This window comes from Drosophila guanche, unplaced genomic scaffold (genome assembly GCF_900245975.1).
Source record: "Drosophila guanche unplaced genomic scaffold, DGUA_6, whole genome shotgun sequence".
NCBI lineage: Eukaryota > Metazoa > Arthropoda > Insecta > Diptera > Drosophilidae > Drosophila > Drosophila guanche.
In genome coordinates, this window is record NW_022995755.1 from 1,712,329 (window position 1) to 1,732,593 (window position 20,265).

At 43.4% G+C, this 20,265-nt stretch overlaps 1 protein-coding gene across 1 annotated transcript in view; it reads right to left on the bottom strand.

Annotated features, from left to right (window-relative positions):
- Positions 1–20,265, bottom strand: part of LOC117589569 (protein timeless homolog) — a 64,192-nt gene that overhangs the window by 33,223 nt on the left and 10,704 nt on the right. Inside the window, exons 8-11 of the mRNA XM_034281620.1 lie at positions 13,886–14,054; positions 11,703–11,836; positions 11,554–11,634; positions 6,638–6,738 (exon numbers count right to left, since the gene is read on the bottom strand). Coding sequence (XP_034137511.1) covers positions 6,638–6,738; positions 11,554–11,634; positions 11,703–11,836; positions 13,886–14,054 — 485 coding nt within the window. The remainder of the gene's footprint in view (positions 1–6,637; positions 6,739–11,553; positions 11,635–11,702; positions 11,837–13,885; positions 14,055–20,265) is intronic.

Consider the following 20,265-nt stretch of genomic DNA (forward strand, 5'->3'; position numbering starts at 1 on the left):
TTTTGTGGCGCATTTGTTTCCTTTGGCATGCATCGTTAGCTTGGCCATAGAAGGGAACGCAGAAGAGAACAGTAAAGGCCGGAGTCCGAGGCCGAAGCTGGAGCCGGAGTCGGAGTCGGAAACTGTCGCCGCTTTGGGGAGCCACATGGACCGAGGCGCACATGTCAAGATATTGTTATGCGGCCCTTGGACATTCGGAATTAAATATTCAATATTGCAACGAGGCAAACACACACACACACACACACACACACACACACACATACAACATTCAATAACGGATGGAGGATGGAGCTGGGAAATGGTTCACCGAAATGCGTGCGCAATAAAAAGGTTAATGGTAATATAATAAAAATATAACGAAATTTGTGTCGACACGCGCCGACAGTTTGATGAGCGAATGTCAATCGAGATTGATTTTTCTTTTGGTTACAAATTTCGAACACCGCAAAAGGTGAATGGGGAATGGGGAATGGGAATGGGAATGGGAATGGCTTCTAGCTGGGCCAATATTCTGCAGGTCCTGGCAGCACTTTTGACTGAAACCATAAGTACATTATCTCTGATTAACCCAAATGCGCATCGGCAAAGAAATGAAAGCAAGGAGAAACCACTTTGCCATGATCTTCTCCCCTGCAACTTTGCTACCCTGATGATGCAGGAGATGAGGAGAGCAAAAAGCGCCATGGAGGGTAGGGAAAATGGCATAATTGCCGGGGTAACCATTGAACTGTTCATTTTTATGCAATTTACTGCCCGCGCTGCCGAAACTGAAGTTAAAAATTCTCATAGTGGGTGTGTGTGTGTGTGCTGTGTGTGTGCCTGCAGCATGCTGGGGGTAAAAACTTTATCTAATTGATTTCGATGCTACAGTGCTGCCAAATGGGGCTCCATTAGCGCCAGTCAAGCAGAAAAAAAGGAGAAGGAAAAGGAAAGAGAAAGGGAAGCCAAACTTACGCTTTTTTGCTCGTCGATTTCTATAAATATGCAAACATTTGTGCGGGTTGCTGGGGAGTGGGAAGCACCCACCATACGCACTGGTGTACGCCCCCAGCCTCTTTGCTTTAAATTGCATTCATTTTTAATGCAGCATTGCCAAAAAGCACGGACACATTACGTATACGCAACGTAGTGCACTCTGGGGACACGTGGCTTAATTTAAGCTGCAGCCCCACCAGCACCACCCGCCCAGTGCGTGGAGTAGAGTCCCGGGAGCTGCTCGGAGCTGGTACCTGGGCGAGCCATGTGTGGCACACCCACAGCCACACACAAATGTCAAATGTACAAAAAAATATACAATATACCTCGAGGTTTTATACTCTGGCAGAGCGTGCAACTTAGTTATGAGATATTATGGGCATAAAAATAGAATTTTTTAAAGCGAAAATGAATATTTTGCCATGTTCGAGTGGATGAGGTGCTTGGATTGAGATTAGTTTATAGGCAAGATCGAAAATGTATCATTTGTAAGCCTTAGTTTCAAGCACAAATTAAGTTCCAGCTTATAATTTTACATAAGAGTATTCCAGTTTGGTTATTCCATCCATTTTTTCCACACATTTGCGAGTGGAAAGTGCGAGAAACACGGGGGGGGGGGGCAGCAAAAACGTTTGGGCGGCATCTGTGGCTGGGGTGGTGGTGGTTTTGGTAACGATTTCATTTCATGGTTTTGCACTCGTTATGACTTTTGCCTTACGCTCCCTCGGTCCCTCATTCATTCTCTAACAACCTCCCACGCTGCCTTCCCCTCCTGCCGTGCTTGGTTTTCTCTCTCTCTCTTCTATCTGGTCTCCGCGCTTTGCTTGGCTTTTATTGTCGCTCAGCTGCGAGAGAGCGTCCCCAAAGTATGCAACGTTTTATGTTTACTAGAGGTACAATTCCGCTCCAACTCTCATATTCACACACACACACACACACACACACAACAACCTATGACAAGTTTTATTTAAACAATGTTCTAAAGTCCCCGAGTACTCGGGGACTCGCTTTTTCAATTTAAAGTTTAATTTTTTCGGTTATTTTTTCACATTACACATTTTGAATGTCATTGCCGGCAACTGTGGCCCGCTCGGCCCGTGCCCGCTGCCCCCTGGAGTAATGCCAGCTGGCACTCAGGTGTGGTTGATGCGTGCTTTTTATGTGCCACAACACAAAATAGCAAAATAAAACCCCGCCCAATTGATATGAATGGACAGAGGTAAAAAGTTTGTGGCTGCACTGAAAATCCACGCTAAGAGTCAAAAAAAGACACAAATAAATGCACAAAAATGTTAACAAGAGTTGCCCCAGCAAAAGGCATGAAAATACATATTTTAATTGTAGTTCTGAACTATTTTTAAGCCAGCCGTTTTGGGTGTGTTGCTTCATTGAACTTTCGAATTAGGATTAAGGTTTTTGTAGCGATTCTTAAGAGAGGTTCTAAAGGCACAACCTGTCCATAACTTTAACACACACAAAAAAGCTCATATTCAAGGGGAATATGTTCATTTGTTTGGAATAAAAACTATTTTAGCAGCAGTTATTTCCCAGGCTTGAATAACATCCACACCCAAAATACACATAAATATTTGGTCAATGGATTTACTTTTTTGTGGACCGATGTGTGCCCGATTATTGGATTATATCAAAAATTGAAAAAGCAAACTAGCTGCTGGAAAACCCACACAAAAGACAGATAAACTAATCAAGGTAAGCGCAGGGAGAGAGAGAGAGAGAGAGAGAGAGAGAGACGAAACACACATAAAAAGCGGGAAATAGAATGAACAAATGAAAGGCAAATCAGTGTCAAGCCAGCGCCAAGTCATGGCACCTAATTGAGTAAGTGTCATCGCTGGACCATCCGCATAGAGGGGGGTTTGGGTTGGGTTGGGTCTCGGGTTTGTGGTCTTGTCGTGCTCTGTGGTGTTGCGGTTGATGTCTCGCACACACGGCAGTGGATTTGCAGACACGTCAACGAGTACGAGTACGAGTACTGCCTCTTGGCCCCGCCATTCGGTTGAGCTCTGTCCAAATGACTCTCCCTCCCTCTCCCTCTCTCTCTCTCTCTCTCTCTGCTCTGTGGATATTTTATTCCATTTTATTGTATTTTATTCGTTTCGTGCGCACTTTCTGTTGTTCTTGCTTGAGCTTTGTCGTGTGCTTTCTTCTTGTTCTCTTTTTTTATTTGTGTTCATAACATAAAGTTTGTATTTTTATGCGAGACAAAAAGAAGTGGGACAGGGGACAACGAGCTGGAACAACAGAACCAACTTGTTTGCGCTGGGAAATCAGTTAAGGACTTGGCGCACAGACTTGGCCAGGACTTGAAATATACACAGACATTCGTATCCCAACATCCCAACATCCCCACCCGTTCAGGCTCTGCACCGTTGCTGTGTTGGTTTTGTTTTAACACTTGAGTGGATTTTTGTGTTATTTTTGTCTGAGTCCTGGGCGTTGATTTGGCTTTGGCCGTGTGTCAGGACAAGGGACAGCACGGAACACAGAAACGGAATGAGTCTGGGATGGTATAGGAATGAAGTACGAAGGACTTGTTGTCATTTATTATGCGCTCCACAAATCGAAATCAACGAAGCAACTTGATTAAGATTTAACTAAGCAAACGGACTGACTGGCATGCAGCGACACCTCCCTCTCCCTCTCCCTCTCCCACTCCCTCGGCTGCCTCCTTTTTGTCACAAAATTAAGTTTTCAATTCAATTTGAAATTGAAAACAAAGCACGTGTGTGTGCTGTACTGTGAAGCACAACAATTGACAAGTGCCATAAATTATGCAAAGTGTCAATGCTCTTGCCTCCTGCCCTGCCCAAGGGCCCTGTTCCGGCGGCTGGCACAAAGCAAAATTAATATAATGTAAAATAATTAAATGTGACAGGGCAGAGCAGGCACAACTAATTGATACCCATTGTGCCGCCAATTAGTGTGCCAAATTGTAGCTCAATTAAATACAGCAAATGCATAGATAGACAGCCACGTAATCCCAATGAAGGTACAGGATTGCTCAGTAATGTTGATTGATGCCTAATTTACAACATTAAACCTAAAGCAGCTACATATCTATCTGTATATGAGTCCGAGTCTGATTCCTATTGTGGTTTTGTCATTTAGTTTCTTACAAAAGCTTTGCAGAGGCAGACTTTTAATTTGTTAATTTATTGCAATTTGTAGAAAGTCCTTCCCCAATTGTGTTAGTCTGTTTGATTTTTCTGGCACACCACACACAGGGTAGCACGAAAACAGAAAACAGAAAAATGCATATATTAATTAAAGCCAAACCACAGGCAGAGCGGGAGCATACAACATGCAGTTTTGCGGTTGCCGGTAATTAATAAAATGTACGGCTGCAACAAGCAAGCGGCGGAGAGTCACGGCAGAGACCTAGTCAATGGCCACTTTGGGGACTCTTTCCTCTGTTTGTTTTTTAACATTAGCATGTACATTTTGCACACGTACAATGTACATTTGTTTAAGCGGATGTTGCATTTTTTTTTGGGTTGTTAAATTGCATATTGTTGCAGCCGGGAAAACTGTCAACTGACCATCAATCTATTGACGGCCGGCGGGCGATAAGCTGCCCCGTCAAATCCCTTTGGTCGGGTATAGAACGGTTCACGCTGTTTGAGGGGGACTTAACGAGCTCAGCCCTTTGAAGAGCAACAACAAATACAAAAAAAAAAAAGCGATGACGCAGACACAAAGGAGGGTTTCAAATGCTTTAAGCACTGCGATTGGAGGAGAACTCTTTCATGTGGACACACGGACGGACGGAATGAATGCGCTTCAAGGCACAGACAGCGACCCAAAAAGGATGCCGCGAGGACGAGGCAGGAGTTAGTCATTGTGCAGACATTGTTCAATCCAAAATGGCGAAATGCTGCTTTAAAAACAATTTTAAGTTGATTTAGAATGTAGGCAAAGGAAAATACTACAAAAAATACTTAAAAAATACTACAAAGATACAAAAAAATCCCAAAAAAATACTAAACAAAATCCTACAACGAGTCAGTTGACTGTTATCGTCCTCATATCATTTCAGGAACCACTTTTGGATCAGAAATTACTCTCCTTGGAATCTGTAGGTAATAATTGTGATGGAATGCACCTAAGTAATTCCTAGAATCCCCTTTCAGACATGTATAACATGGTTAAGTGCACTAGCTACAATTTTTCCTCAGCTTAATGGCACTCTTTCAGTTTTTAAAAGTGCATTTTTAGCAGTTTAACTTGACTTGACTATCAACGTACACTACAAAAAGAAGAAGTATCTCACTGTGGCCATAACTCGTGCTTTAAAGACCGAACCTGATAGCTCACGGAACGCAAAACATTCTTGATATAAGTTGCCTTTCCAACAGCGGAAATCATAAATTTCGCACACAAAAATCTCAATCTCGATTAACTGCACGGCGCAGCAAAAGTTGAAAACTTTGCCGTTGGCACAGAGTCTTCTGCACCGTCTCCCCAGCATCAGCATCTCCAACGTCCTTGTACTGTATATATTTCATACAAGAGGAAAAAAGTGTCAGCCATGGATGCGCGCCTTAAAGCGCTTGCCAGGGAAAAGTTTTCGCTGCCACCGAAAACTGCAGTGCAGTGCAGCGATAAGGTATGTGGGGATACTCGAGTGCAGCGCAGGAACGTTATTGCTATTATTATTATGTATACGCATAGATACTCCTCTGTATTTGACGAGCACGTCACAACAGCGCAAAGCCCGAAAGGCAACAAATTCGATGCAGCTTTCGGCATTTTCAGGTGCGCCCCCAACGAGATGGCAAATTGAAAAGTCATGTCAGGCTGAGATGGAGGAAGATCCCGGGCTTGGCGCTGGAAAATATGGATACAAATATGGACAGCGAATTGTCAACGCTCCCCGCTCCGCTGGGTAGCCGAATCAAAACACAAAATTTCACAAGCCAATGCACTTGGCAGGCAGGCGGGCGGTGGCGGTGTAAACAAAAAATGGAATAAAACAATTACGCGTTTAATATATTTTCATTTAGTGGACCCAAGCCAAGGGACACACAAAAACAGACGCTGCGAAGGAAGCTCCATCTATGCTGGCACTCATTTTTTATTTTTTACTTTTAATGAAGCGCAAGAATTTCTGTTGGATAATTTGTTAAGCGCAGCTCGTTGGCCAGCGGGAGAGCAGAGCAGAGAGGATGCTTGGCCAGCGGGAGAGCAGAGCCAAGGATGGCTGGCCAGAAACGCAAAAAGCCAAACGGAGCCTGCACAAAACTTAGACAATGCCAAGCGAAATGCAACAAGGACATGCACAGAGACAGAGAGAGAGAGAGCTGAAAAGTTTCGCTATAATTTGGCTTATTTTCAGCGAGCAAATTTATAGAGTGGAGAATGCAAAATACTGCACCGGAAGTGGCCCCAACTGTCCAGGACGCAGCAGTAGGAGCAGCACGAAGGACTAGGGACGGCACGAGCCAGAAGACAGCAAAAAATAACGAAGACAGCAGACAGCGCAAGATAAATGACACGCAAAAGCCAAGTGGCAGATTTTCATTTTTAATTAAAACAACGGTCAGGCAGACGGAAGGCTCCTGGTCCGTGGTGCTCCCTTCATAATGCACCGTAATAAACAATAATTAAAATGTTGCCCCCAGCCCCGTTCGCGACTCACCTGTTGTAATATTGTGCATGAAAATCTCACGCAATAGCAGCAGCTCATCTTTGGGTTCCGCGGCAGGAGCGCCAAACACATCGTTCTCCGGCCAGACCTCCCTGCAGCAGAGAAAGAGTAGAAAATAGATTGCAAATATGTAGGTACATCCATTTACAAGGAGCACGTGGCACGTGCAGAGTGCAAGCACAGAACAAATTAATTATGACTGGGAAGGTTCTCTGGGTTCTCTGGGAGCTGCTGCCACTATGGCACTGCTCTGAGGTATATTAAATCGTGAAGTTTGCAATATAAAATGGTTGTACAATGGGTTTCAAATCAATAGTTAAACGGAGAACTTGTAACATGAAGCTAATATAATTATTCGTACTTTTAAGGTAGAATTTAGAAGCAGTTTTTCTGCTTCCTCATCGAACTGTGTCCAAGATTCCTATAAAGTGTAAGCAACCTTTTGGGCATTTTTTCATCAATTCTGTGAGTGTTGTGCATGGATTGAGAATGGAGTTGGAGAGCTGAATTTGGAAGCTTATTTATGCTAGAAAATTCATTTTGCTGCGACATTCAATGTTGATTTGTATTCAGTTTATTCCGCTAAGCTCCGCAACCGAAACCCTCATTTATGCCTCATTTTAGGCTTCATTAGCGACTCACCAAACTGCAGCATGAGGTAAACTTTGCTCCAAATCGATTTTCAGCGTGAAGAACGTGAATCGACAAGCCTATAGAAATCATTCGCACCCTAACCCCTATCATCAGCATCAGCATCGCTTGGGGCAACAACAATGCCTGTAATAACAAGCGACTCTGGCCAGCGTCAGGCTGCTGCTGCAAAAATTCGAACACTGCGGCAAGCAAGGATGCAACAAGCAAAGCTTTTAGCTCTCGCAAACTGAAATTGATGCGTTTAAAATTGCGTCTCATGTGTGCAGCATGCAGCTTGCAGCAGTGTTGCACTTTCGCCTCTCTCTGTGTCGGTCCAGAATAATCCCCCACCATTCCGGTTGATGCAAGCAACCGCCGCTTGCAGGCCTTTCGCAACGTTGCCCGCTGTTAATTTAATACTTGAAAGCAGCTTAAAATGCAACGCACAGCAAAAACATAACGAGAACGAGATAGTGACGTACGTAGCTTCCCACTCCCGTACTCCAATTATAAACTTGCCTTCAGCCAGTGTGTCAGTTTTCCTCTCTGGCATATCAGAGGGCAACAGACACAGACTGCCTAAGCGACATATTTATGCTTATTTGTTCGTGTTCGTAGGCGATAGTGCTGCAACTTATGCTTTTCGCTGTCGCCCAGCCAATAAATTGATAGACACCACGCTCTACAGAGCAGCTTCCCTGCAGCATCCAAAATGGCTCGACTAAAGGATACCCGAAAATGCATACAAAATGCGCACATAACATAGAGGCAGGACACACAGAATTGCAGAGCAGCTAAACATAGATAAACTTGCCACTAAACTTCTCTCTCTTTATATTTACAATCTGTTTTTTTAAACAATTAGTAAGTTGTATAATTAATATTCAATTAACAGAAATGGCAGTTTTCCAATGAGCCCTGCGACGGACAGAGACATCTTTTCAGTTTGTTGGATTTATCTATCAGGGATATCGAGAATGTGGTATCTTTTCAGTCTTCTTACTGTTAGGCTATTGTCAAATAGACTTAAGGCTAAATTATTTTCGTGGTTGTGGAGTCTGTCGATGTATTTCTTACTAGTTTTCTTTATTTCATCTTTAATTGTTGGAATATTCAGATCTTTGTGGATGTTTGCATTGGATACGTAAAAAACTAACAACCTTTCATTCCGCTTTCTACCGTGCATAAAAATTGTAACAGTGGTTCCATTGGGCTGTTCGTTAGTTGCGTTTCGTTTTGTAATCCTGCGGGTGCCATTTTTGGAGGGCCAACAACAGTTGCAAGCAACAGCAGCAATAGTGCAACATCATTGTGGTTGTGGTTGTGGCAGTGGCACTGGTTTACATCAACATTTGTGTGCGTTCATTTAAAAGTTATGCGACATATTTTGTGAATAACTCCCAGTCCCAGTCCCAGTCCCAGTCCGACCCTAGTCGACGATAATTAGCGGTTTTTGCATAGCGGTTTTGGCCATGGGACGAAATATTGGTTAATTATAAACCATCGAAAAAATCGATGAAAACCCAAAATCAAAGTGAAAACTTTTCGGTGCTGCCTTTTAACTTAGATTAAGTCCCCCGTCGTATTGTCTGTCGTGTGCAACAGCAGAGGAATTGTTTTATGCAGAACATTTTATAATCACATTGAGGTGAAGCCCAGATTAATTATAAGTCGATATAAATCGATATGCATGCCAGTGCAGCAGCAAGGATTATTTGAACATTGCCCAGACAAATCCAGTGATTCAATGCAATTCACAATGTGCTATAACAAGCTGTTCAGGGTATTATATTTCAATTGGTCAAACTTGGTATTCACCTGATTATATGTGTGCTACCGCATAGCTGATTTTGGATGGAACGGATTAGTTTTGGTACCCTCAAAGATCTCTTATTCTGTGCTATGGATGATGACCATTGGCCACTGGCTGCAATTTTACTAAGCACTTTTGTTATAAGTTTATGATTACTTCCCGTTTGGGTTCCTACTTTAAGGCAAATGAATTTTGTGTTGATTTGAAAAACACAAGCTGCACGGCAGCTTTTGCTCGTGAAAGCAGCAAAATGCTAAATATTCACAGTCAACAAAATCAACAAGAAATGCAGCCATAGAAGGAGCAGCAACCACTACCACGGGGCAGTAGCAAAGCCAAACCCAAGAGCTGGAGCTGGAGCTGGAGCTGGAGCTGGAGCTGAAGCTGGAGCACCAGCGGCAGCTTTCCCCGTTGATATGCTAAATAAGCGCATCAGCAGACGCTTAAATAAGCTTAGTTAAGAGCTCCAGACTGGGTGGGGGTAAAAGAACTGAAAGTTGCAACCAAAGTGAAGTTTGAATAAACATTTTGCGCATTTACTTCACTTAAAAGTTTGCTGCTGTTTTTTTTTTTTCTTTTTTTGTTCCCATTGCTGACATTTCTGTGCACCCATTAAGCCAGCTGTAGGAAGAAAAAACCCCCATCTAATAGTGTGACTTGGCAACTATTTAAAAATATAAAAATATAGACTTGCATACGTGCATACATCGTACATACATTTGTACATACATAAATGCACAGTGCGAGGAATTTCTGCAGCTAGCGACTCGAGTTTATTTTCCAATATTTTGTTTACCCAAAAATGTTCTCTTTATGGAACTTGGCCAAAACGAACTGCGGAATACACTCAACAGAAATACATTTTCACAACATTTTCTATGGCAATTATAGTTTGATTTTGATTTTGCTTCACGCAAAACTAATCATTTCTATAGAAGAAACGCAAATGATAGCTGCCAAACCTCCATCCCTTGCCATTGATACATTTTTGATGTCTCTTTTCATAGTGTATGCAGCAGCAAAGTGAGAGTGTAACTGTCCCGAGCCGTGAGTGCTAGGCAACGGGGGCACAAAAAGTTCCAGACAATGGCCAGACACAAGAGACGTGGGCCATGGCTCGTGGGCCGTGCAAGTGCCATTATTCTCTCTCTCTCTCTCCCTCTCTCTCTCTATATGCATATCGCATTTTAATTTATTAGCACAAAAAGCGTCTAGACCTTTTTAAGCTGCCGCTGCAGAGCAGGAACAGAGCAGCAGGGCAACAGGCGAAAATTGTGTACATAATAATACAAAAAAATGTATGTACGTTGGCAACAATTAAAATGTACATAAATTTCAAGGAAAGTTTGACAATTGAAATTGCACAGAGAGACAGAGAGAGAGAGAGAGAGAGAGGAACTGACAGAATTACTCTTTTCCCCAGTGGAAATGGAAGACAGTGTCGAAGCCTCGAGAGTTGCCGACTATTTGCAGAGGGAGTGAGTGAGCCTTTGAGACGAACTCCGACCGGGACCAGCATGCAGCAGGTGGAAGATTTTAATGAGGTTGTAATTAAATGACTTGGAAATATTTAAAACCACGTTTTCGATTGCTCTCTCAGCCTTTGACGACACGACATCTGTCGTGGAGGATGCTGCTGGTTCTTGCTCTGGTCCTGGCCCTGCTGCCTTCCGTCTTGTGTCTCTCGCGCTGTGTTGGCCTTATTTAAATGTTGACGCGCAAAAGATAAATTATTTTCACGCAATTTTCCAGCACAAACAATAAACATTTCTTGGGCGCATCTTCAATGAGCTTTACATAATTGAGCGGGCAATTAAATTGAAAGGCAGACAGGCAGGCATATCCACTGAACCCTGAGCCAGGAACGGAGCTGTCCTGCGCCATGGCCGCTGCGGTTTGTTGACTGAAAAATTGCACACGAGAACGAGACAAAACCCCAGGGTCGAAATGGCATTGCCCACAGACCACAGAGCCAGCAGTACACCACCTTTCCTCCCTCATTCGTTCTCATTATCAGGCGAAGACCACCAAGGAAGGACATGGAGCACAATGCCTCGCGCAGCCATTATCTGTAGTTACCTGCCTCGTGCTCTGCCTTAACAATAAATAAAAACTATTTAATTTAAGGGCAGCCCAGACTCTCGCTCGAGAGAAAATTCGAGGAGTAAACAGGAAGAGAATAAAATTCGATAAAAGCCAGCCAAGTGGGACAAAAGCCCAGAGAATGCCGGAACCGAGAAGCGTTTATATTTTTTTCTTCCATTTTTACTAGAGTTAATTTATTATGCGAATTGCTTTTGCGGAGGACACGGAACGTGGGGCCGCAATAGTCAATGTCAGGTTATTAAAAGGAGAATTTTCAAAAGGGATTACGGCTGCAAGTTGTTGCTCAATTTGATGGGGACAGGGACAGCCAGCGAGCGGCTTAAATAACATTTTGATGCTCCAGCCAGACACTCACCTGGCAGCACGGAGCAGGGCGATGGCCTGCTCCAATTTCCCGGTGCGCAGCATTTTATTTATGCGAATCATGCAATCCTCGCTGTAAGTAAGAAAAAACCAAGAAAATATAATAGGAAAGGAAAAAGGTGTACCATTGCCTCTACGAACCGCTGATCATCGATTGACTTGTCGGATGCCGCATCAAAGGGCAGGGGCAGCTCCTCCTCGGGCAGGTTGACTCCTCCGTAGAGCACGGTGCATACTTCCGATGCCATTTCAGCCCATTTGCTCGACAATTCATCCTGCAATTATGCAACAATCAATTATTTATGAATCTGCATAGATAATCAACAAAAGCAATGTACAAAATTAATTCCACGGATATGCAGTAGTAATTATAACCAAATATCTAACAACATTTGTCGGCCATTTGCAAGTGACAAGAGACAAAACCTGCGCAAAAAAAATGCATATTTCGATAGCGATTAAAATGCAAATAAAATGATTTTCATAATTGGAATTTGTTTTGTATTAAAGCTGCCCAAACAAAGGCACACAAACAAGGGAGTATTCCTATTTAGTTATGGACTTTGGCAAGTTTTTGTCGTAGCTGTAGGCTCTATAGGGACAAAGGTCATTCCGCTCTACATAATTGAACTTCTTCATTGAGCAGCAGTAGAATAATTTGCCAAGAGTATTCCGCTGCTGTTGCCTGATTGCCTACCCAATTATTTGTTGTATTACTGGCATAAAACAAAATAATTGTAATCCATTGTTTTCGCATTTTTTGTTGTTTTTGCCCTATCGGTTCTGTTCTGTTCTGTTCTGTTAACAATGCATATTAATTGAACACCCCCGATGGCTGGTCTGACGTCGTTCCTCTAAATACAAGGACATTGGCACATGGCAAAAGTATTTTCATTTCATTAAATTTCAAAATCAATGGCAAGGGATCAATGGAAAATCTCTCTGCATGCAGGGTACTCGAAAAGGTATATCCACGCCCTTTTGCTCAGTTCATATTAATGTTCTATCGCTGGAAAATGTGTGACAAATATAAACGGTAAACTCTTTCGTGATTTTTCCTGCGTTTTTTTTGTTCCACAATTCTTTTGTTTGCCTTCCGCGTTACACAATTTTATACATTTTGTTTATCACTCGTTTAACTTTTGTTTGCTGAAGAAGGGCAGGAACATGCAAATATTTGTGCCTGTGTGTGGCTGTGTGTGTGCGCTTCTCTCATGTTTTTCATGCTCGCCGGCAATGACAAATATTTATAAATTAATTGTTGAAAAATTGATGCGCGAAATGCGTGTAAATATATCGAAATGGTACACAATCGAAGGTTGTTGCCTGAAAGGCATTCCTTCAGTCCACAAGGCAGTGTCAGAATCGTGTCACCCCTTGACCAGCTTGCGGCCAGCTGGCCACAAAGGGGAAACAAAAAAATAATAAAGCCAAGCGGCAGCCTGACTGCCTGACTGCCTGCCCGTGCAGGTTCTACACAGTTGTGGCAAAGGCCAGCAGTCGACAGTCGGCATGCAGCAGTCCTGTGGCCAGTGGCCGGTGGCCGGAAATCACGCTCAGCGGCGCGTCCTGTCCCAGCGCGACAAAGTGTAGAAAAAACAAAAGATGGTTAGAAATGGAAGAGCGGTTGCCACTACGCACTGAAGATACTCTAAGCTTTGATTTTGCAGTAGAACAAATTATAGAACAAATTATTTTCATTTGTTTTTGGGTATTTGCATTAATTAAATGCAAAATCTAGCAAGTAAAAATACTAATATTTAATTAAATGTCCTAACCACCCTACCCTTGCTCTTCTAGTAGAGTATTTCAGTAAAAAAAAAAACAAAGTCTGAGCCGCTTGAAAAGGGTCAAAGCGGCGGAAAAACAACAGAAGCGGCACCCAAAGCTTCGCACGATATGCACGTGTGTGTGTGTGTGTGTGTGTGTGTGTGTGTGCTGGTGTGTCCGTGTGCATGCGGTAAGGTCACATTCAGTTGCATTGAAATAATACGCATATACACACAGAAACAAACGGCACCCGCGCAAAATCATCGCCTTGAAGCTGCTCCTGCTTTTGCTCGCTTTTTTTGGATATATTTTCACTCAATTAAATTTCACGATCATACGCATAAATCTTCAAACATGCCAGCCAGCATAGACGGCAATTGTTTTTGTTCGTTTTGCCTCCTTTTTAATACATTTTATTGGCAATTTAGAGTATGTTTTATGGCTGGCACAGCGGGCGATGACCACCAGAGTAAAGTTGTTTCATGCGGCAATTTATTTTTAAACATTAAACCAAAAATGTATTTTAATATATATTTTAATTTAGCTGCTCTTACCTCCGTGGGCTGTGGGGCCGCTGTCTGTTTGGTTTTGGCCTTCGGCTGCTTCTTCCTGCGGCCCCCAGCGACGCGCCGCTTGTCCTGCACAACGACAGAGTCCTGGCAGAATCGCTCCATCATTTTAATGAAAACGTTGGCCGTTTCCACCACATCGCGCAGGAAGACCCTTAAAGAGAGGGCGAGAGAATGGAATAGTTAACAATATGAAAATATATTGTAATTACATTTTTTATTATCCATGTACACGCATCGAAATTGAATTTGTTACATGTCGACCACCTCCACTATGAAAAATGCATGCCACATGCTCAAAATTCAATTAAATGTGGCAAATGTATGATTTTTTCAATCGCTTCCATCATTTCCTGCCTTTGCAATGTACATTTTTGTTGTTGTTGTTTTTTTGTGTCATCGTCCAATGCGATTTCCATGTTGCCAGCTTAATGGAGAAATATTTATGTACATTCCAAGCCGCCAGCCAACAATTAACCAGCTGGATATCACGATCAACCCAAATACACGAATTCCAGTTATGGTGCAAGAGAGAACTAATAACATAAATTCTTTAAAGAATTTTCAATCAATTTTTACCACTCATTCAGCTTTTATGCGAACAAATCAAAACCGAACGAACATCAATAACCTTTTCAGGCAGCTCCTAAATATTTATTGAATATCATCGAGCACATTAAATAGGGAAAAAGGCTGGCCCGCCCACAGCCACAGCCACAGCCACTCCACTCCATTCCATTCCACCCATCCAACCACAGAGCCTGAGCCTGAGGCCACCCCGTTGTCAGGACTAACTAACCAAACTGGATTCAAAGGGTCGGTGGCACACAAGGACAGACCTTTTCTGACTGATGATGTGGCCTCTACTTCTGCCTCTGCCTCTGCCCCTGTGTCCGTATCTGCCCTTTCCTTTGCCTTCGCTCTTGTCGGCCGCTGTCGAGGCCGATGACGCCTCCAATTAGCAAATTACCCTTAGAATGGGGAAAAAGGCCCGAAAACCGTAACAAAAAACGGCCAAAAGACAGCCGCGAAACTGCCAAAATCAGCTGCCGCTATGCAGGGCCAAACTTCCGCTTTGTTTTTAGCCAAGCCAAAAAATGAAAGCCTGCGTCATTGTGCACGTCAATTTGTTAAAATGATTGATTGCCGTTTGAATAATGAAAATCGCGCGAGTCACACAAAACGACAATTCAAAGCCAGAAAGTATGCAAAATAGGCTGGCAATGATGGGCCAAATATACACACGCACTCGTAAATCAGAATGGTCAACGATGCTTAATCTAAAACTATGCGGATGACGAAACAAGAAACGAGATGCATTAAAGCTGACTACATTTAATTTGTGTATTTTATGTGTAGTGTAGCTTAAACGAGGAGGAACCCTTTACCGTGTAAAAAAACATTAAATGTTTTTGCTCTCTCTTACTTCTGCCATTACGTTTTGCTGCTCCTCTCCCTGACACATGGAAGTCACAGATTTCGTGGAAAGAACGATTTACGAAACGAACACGAATACGAAAACGCACTGGCACAACAATAGGAATTCACTTCTCCACAACTCTGCACTACAACATGCGCGACAATTTTTCGTCCAATTCCCGATTTTCGCAACCCGCTACCCGGAACTGACTTAAAACCCCGCGCTTGCACCGAAAATTGCGTAGGAGGCTTGGCTTCTAGAACATTCCATGCTCTCTTCTGATGCGCTTCCCAATTTCTCTCTCATTTGACTTTAGCTTTTGTGTTCTGTCTCTCCTACCTCAAGAGAGCGAACGTTTGTGCGTTTGATGAGTTGTTAATGCAACGGTGAATGGCGAGAAGGGGAAAGCGCTATGCATCTGGGTTGGCATGTGGTGGGAGAGGGGAGACAAAGCTGAGCAGAGGGCAGCATGGAATTCTCGAGAAACAAAGCTTCTCTTCCGTCCGAAAAATTTAAAGTGTGAGAGCGGCAGAAATACTTTTTAATTGCTCTCTCGTTGTACTTTGACTTTTTTGCCTTTATGACTTGTCAATGCAACGGTGAATGGCTAGAAGGGGAAAGTGATGTGTTGCGCCCTTTTGTAATGGCATGAGATGGAAGAGGCGATCGGAAGCAGCGCAAAAAAGAATATTTTTCTTATGTGTGTGAGAAAAGAACATCAAATGCAGCAAGTGACGAAAGCTAATTGGGGGAAGAAACCAGTGTAGATATTTTTCATTCTCCCACTAATGAATGTGTATGTGTATATGCAGGGGAGTATAAAATCGAATTTTTGACTTCTGCCCAGTTCGAGCTGAATAATCTGGGTTCCGTCTTTTAACATGATTTTCCAATATTTGCATACATGTGACCCATTTACATTTACGCCAAGCCCTTCCGCGTTCACTCTAATTGCCAGGACAGGATCCGGGCACCGGCTCTCAGTTCCATGAAATGGTTAAATCGCGTTGCCAGTGGAAAATGTTAAACTTTCCAAAAGGACCGACGATGTCGCCGTTCAAAATTTATGCAAATTCATTGCGAATTTTAATGCCAGCCGCCACCAGCAACAGCAATTTGAAATGCGGTCAATGTGCCGCACGGCACAGCACCGCACGGAAAAGGACAAAACAAAAGCCAACCTGTGATCATCATGGCAACGTAGCTGCGTTCGGGGAAATGAATTTGTAATGTGGAAGTGGTTATCCGGCATTCCGGGTAAACAGGAATCGATGGCGTAGATAGACATTTAGCCAAATGAAACACGCAAATAATTCAAAAGCTTTGAGCTTCTGAGTACCAAATAAAAGAGAAAGACTGTAGAGAGTCAAAACTGCTCAAAGCAATAACGCGATTGTGAGTGGTGATATCGTTGCATGTGAGAGAATAGACGAATATTATGTGCTCTTAAGAAATCAGATACAGTTAAAATGCGAACTCTTTTTCTCAAACATTTACATAGATCCCCGGGCACTATGTCACTGTATCAACGAACCATCTGCAACCCAGTAGTTAGTCTGCATATAGGATTTTGACTCCTTAAATGATTGCACACAATTAATGCTGCAATAAATTAGACAGTCTTAATTGAGCTAGAAATTCAATGGGACAACATAAACCATCTGTTGAGCAAATGCCCCTCTCAACATTCACCAGCCAATTCGAGGATATTTAGCCATTTGTACCGATCAAGAACTGTCAGCAATGGACCACAACTCTGACAGTCAGTGCGGAACGGGGCACGAGGATGGCTTTGGGCAGCAGCAAATTGATGATAAAAGGAGTCAGTTGACTGCAAGGCGTAACCGATACGATATGAGGAGAGCAGAGAGCAGAGAGCGGAGAGCGAAGAGAATGTGTTTGAGTTTGAGTGTGTGGCGGTGTAACCGTGAGCGGATGGGTGTGTGTGTGTGTGTGTGCACATTTGATGATAACTCAAATGTGAAATTAATCAAGCACATCCATGTTACCGACGTAGAAGTTACCGCAAAGATGTCTGTGGTCGTCGCCTGCATCGGTGGTGGCAGCATGAACAGCAGTCGAAGCGTAAAAACTGCCGGCAGCACGAACCAGAGAAACGGAATGGAGAGCCGAAGGCTAGAGCTGACGCTGCCGCTGCTGCTGCTGGTGGCGTTTGCTGGCAGTTGCGGGTATCTGACCACAACGCCAAGCAACCGCAAGCAGTAGAAGCAGCAGCCAGCAGCCAGGTCCTGGTGGGTCGTGGGTGGGTTGCATAACATATTGCATGCCACAAACCATTTTACAAGCGAACGCAAATCGATTGCCCCATCCACCTTCCACCGCTCCTAATGATGCGCAGGTGCAAATCGAGTCTCAGCACCCCTGTCCCACCCGCCCACATCCTTGGACTGCTCTAGCTCAAGCACATGTGGCGGCAGGACAAAGATAAATCGTTAATAAATTATTTATAATTAATTTGTATGTGAGGACGCGGTTTTGTAACTTCTTGTTGTTGGCTGGCTGGCTGCCGCCTGATTTGATATTCGCGTTTACGTTGATTAAATGGACGACAGGCAGCCTCAGTGCACGGAGGGAGCAGCAGAAGTTGGAGTAGCCCCATAGAAGGTTGAGCAAAATTAATTAGAACACTTGGGTGTTGGATGTTGGGGTAGGAGCTTAGGTCAATGCTTGGTGCTTAGGAGGGGTTGGGTTGGGGTTTGTCTTCGCGCCGACTTTGAGCGCATGTTGAATAAATGATAAAATGTAATTGCGCCCAGACTGTGACTCCCACTTCGACACAGGCAGACGCACATTTGTGGCTTGTTGTTGTTGTTGTTGTTGTCATAAGACGTTTATAATGAAAATATTATTAATTATGACAGCGTAGCAACAGCAACAGCAACAGCAACAACAATGAGTGATGGGCCCGCGATTGCAGCAGCATGGCAATAATCTGGCAGAAAGGGACAACCCCCTCCGCCCTGTGTGGGCTGCCGGCACTCATAAATTATTCATCTTGACAACGAAAATCTTTAATCTGTCGAGTGCTCAAAACGCTGATTGCAGTTCAAAAGGCAGAGAGCCGCAATTTACATGATTGCCAGCCAATTGAATGCCCGCCCGTTGGATCTGCTTCATGTATAATCGATTTAATTCTTTAGAGGCAACATCTACTATTTTCTCACTCGATTCCCATTAATCATGCTCCAATTAACCAGCCAGCCAGCCAGCCAGCCAGCAGCCAGCATCTACAGCTGCACGTACGGATAAATATCACAATCTGCATCCGCAATTGGAACAACTCGCACAGCCCCGTACCCCGGCTGCATCCTTCCGTGCCGCACTCTGTCAATTTCATGTTTGCGCGCTAAATTAATTTAGTCAAAGCTTTGAAATTGCCAGTACTCAAACCAACAGACACACTGACTAGGAGCTGGACACACACCCTCAATCCATCCTGTTCGCATGCCCAGCTGATAGTTGACACTCAAAACCCCCCCAACAACGAGGGCAACAGGCGACTGACAACAATTTGTTCATTTGCTTGTGGGCCGGGCCAGTGGCACAGTGGAAGGCAAAAGGTACCCAAAAGGTATTTTGAGTAACCATAAATAACAAAACAGTTTTATCAATATTTTCTAAGCTAAACGCATTTTTAGGGAATTTTTCAGGGTTCAATCAATTTCTCCTCATTCAGTAACAAATTAATCTGCGTTTAACTTTTCCAGATAGCTGAAAGTAGCTTTGTTCCCTTTAGGCCAGAAGTTACTTAATTAAACATTAACTAACAATGAAAGTTTAAAGATTTTTCGACTCATTAACAGATGCCCAGCAGAGCCAATGTTTTGCCACTAATTTGTATGTTTTTTGTACAATTATTAAAGAACTAAAAACTGCTGTAACGTTCTTTTGGAACTCTTGTTGTATATTTTTTGTGTCTATTCTTCTAGCTTCTGTAAAGTCATAATAATTGCCATTCTTTTCAGCAAAGGAACATGATCCCTATCCACTTTGCCGCTGAATATTCTGAGTTATTTGTTATTTGACTGATATTGAATGAATTTAGGCAGCGGTTTGCCCATGCCCCACTGTGTTGGTGGCATGCCAGCCAGGGGAACTACTGTCTGCGATGCAGATATAAATTTGCAGGCATTTATTGCAGCTATCATCAGTGGAGCTCTCCGCGGCAGAGCGAACTTCTGTTTGACAGACGAATTGTGCAGCCATTTAGAAGTATTCAAGTGAGTTGAACTCTTCATGTTTGGCACTACAAAAAATTGCAATTATCTAAAAGGATTTTGCATACAAAAAAAAATAAGGGCGTGCCCGAAAGGACTACAATTTTCAGCATACACGCATGACAGAGGTCCTGTTGGAGTGTTTCTGCTGTGTTTATTATGTTGCTGAGCATAAGTCAATGAACTCGCGGGAAATCTAGGTGAGTGCCTCGCAGCTTAATGAGTTTAAAATCAAGTCGAGGGGCAACAGCACGCTCGTGAAAATCTGCTGCTAAATCTAGTGTAGCATTTTCCCAATGCTCTTCGGTGATTTATCAAGAGTGGGGCAATGCTGCGCAGCTAACACGCCAATTAGGATGCAGCAAGGGTAACGTGGCACGAAAATGCAGTGTGCCAAATGGCATAATTCTTATGCGGGGGCACGCGTGCTGCTGGCACATGCTTGTAAAATCAATTAAATTTTTAGCCACCGACACGAACCACTCGACGCGCAACTAGTTCAGATACTGGTGGTTGCTTTTGGGGCGTATGTACAGCTCAGACGTATGTGCAAATAGCCAAACAAACAGACCACGAACTTAAGACAAAGGCATGCCGTTAAGACAAACAATGGCTGATTGTCAGGACGAGCGAGGGTTGGGTGCGGCAGGAGCTCTGAATCCACTGCCAGTCGCTGCATACTTCAATGGGGGGCAAACTACTCTCAA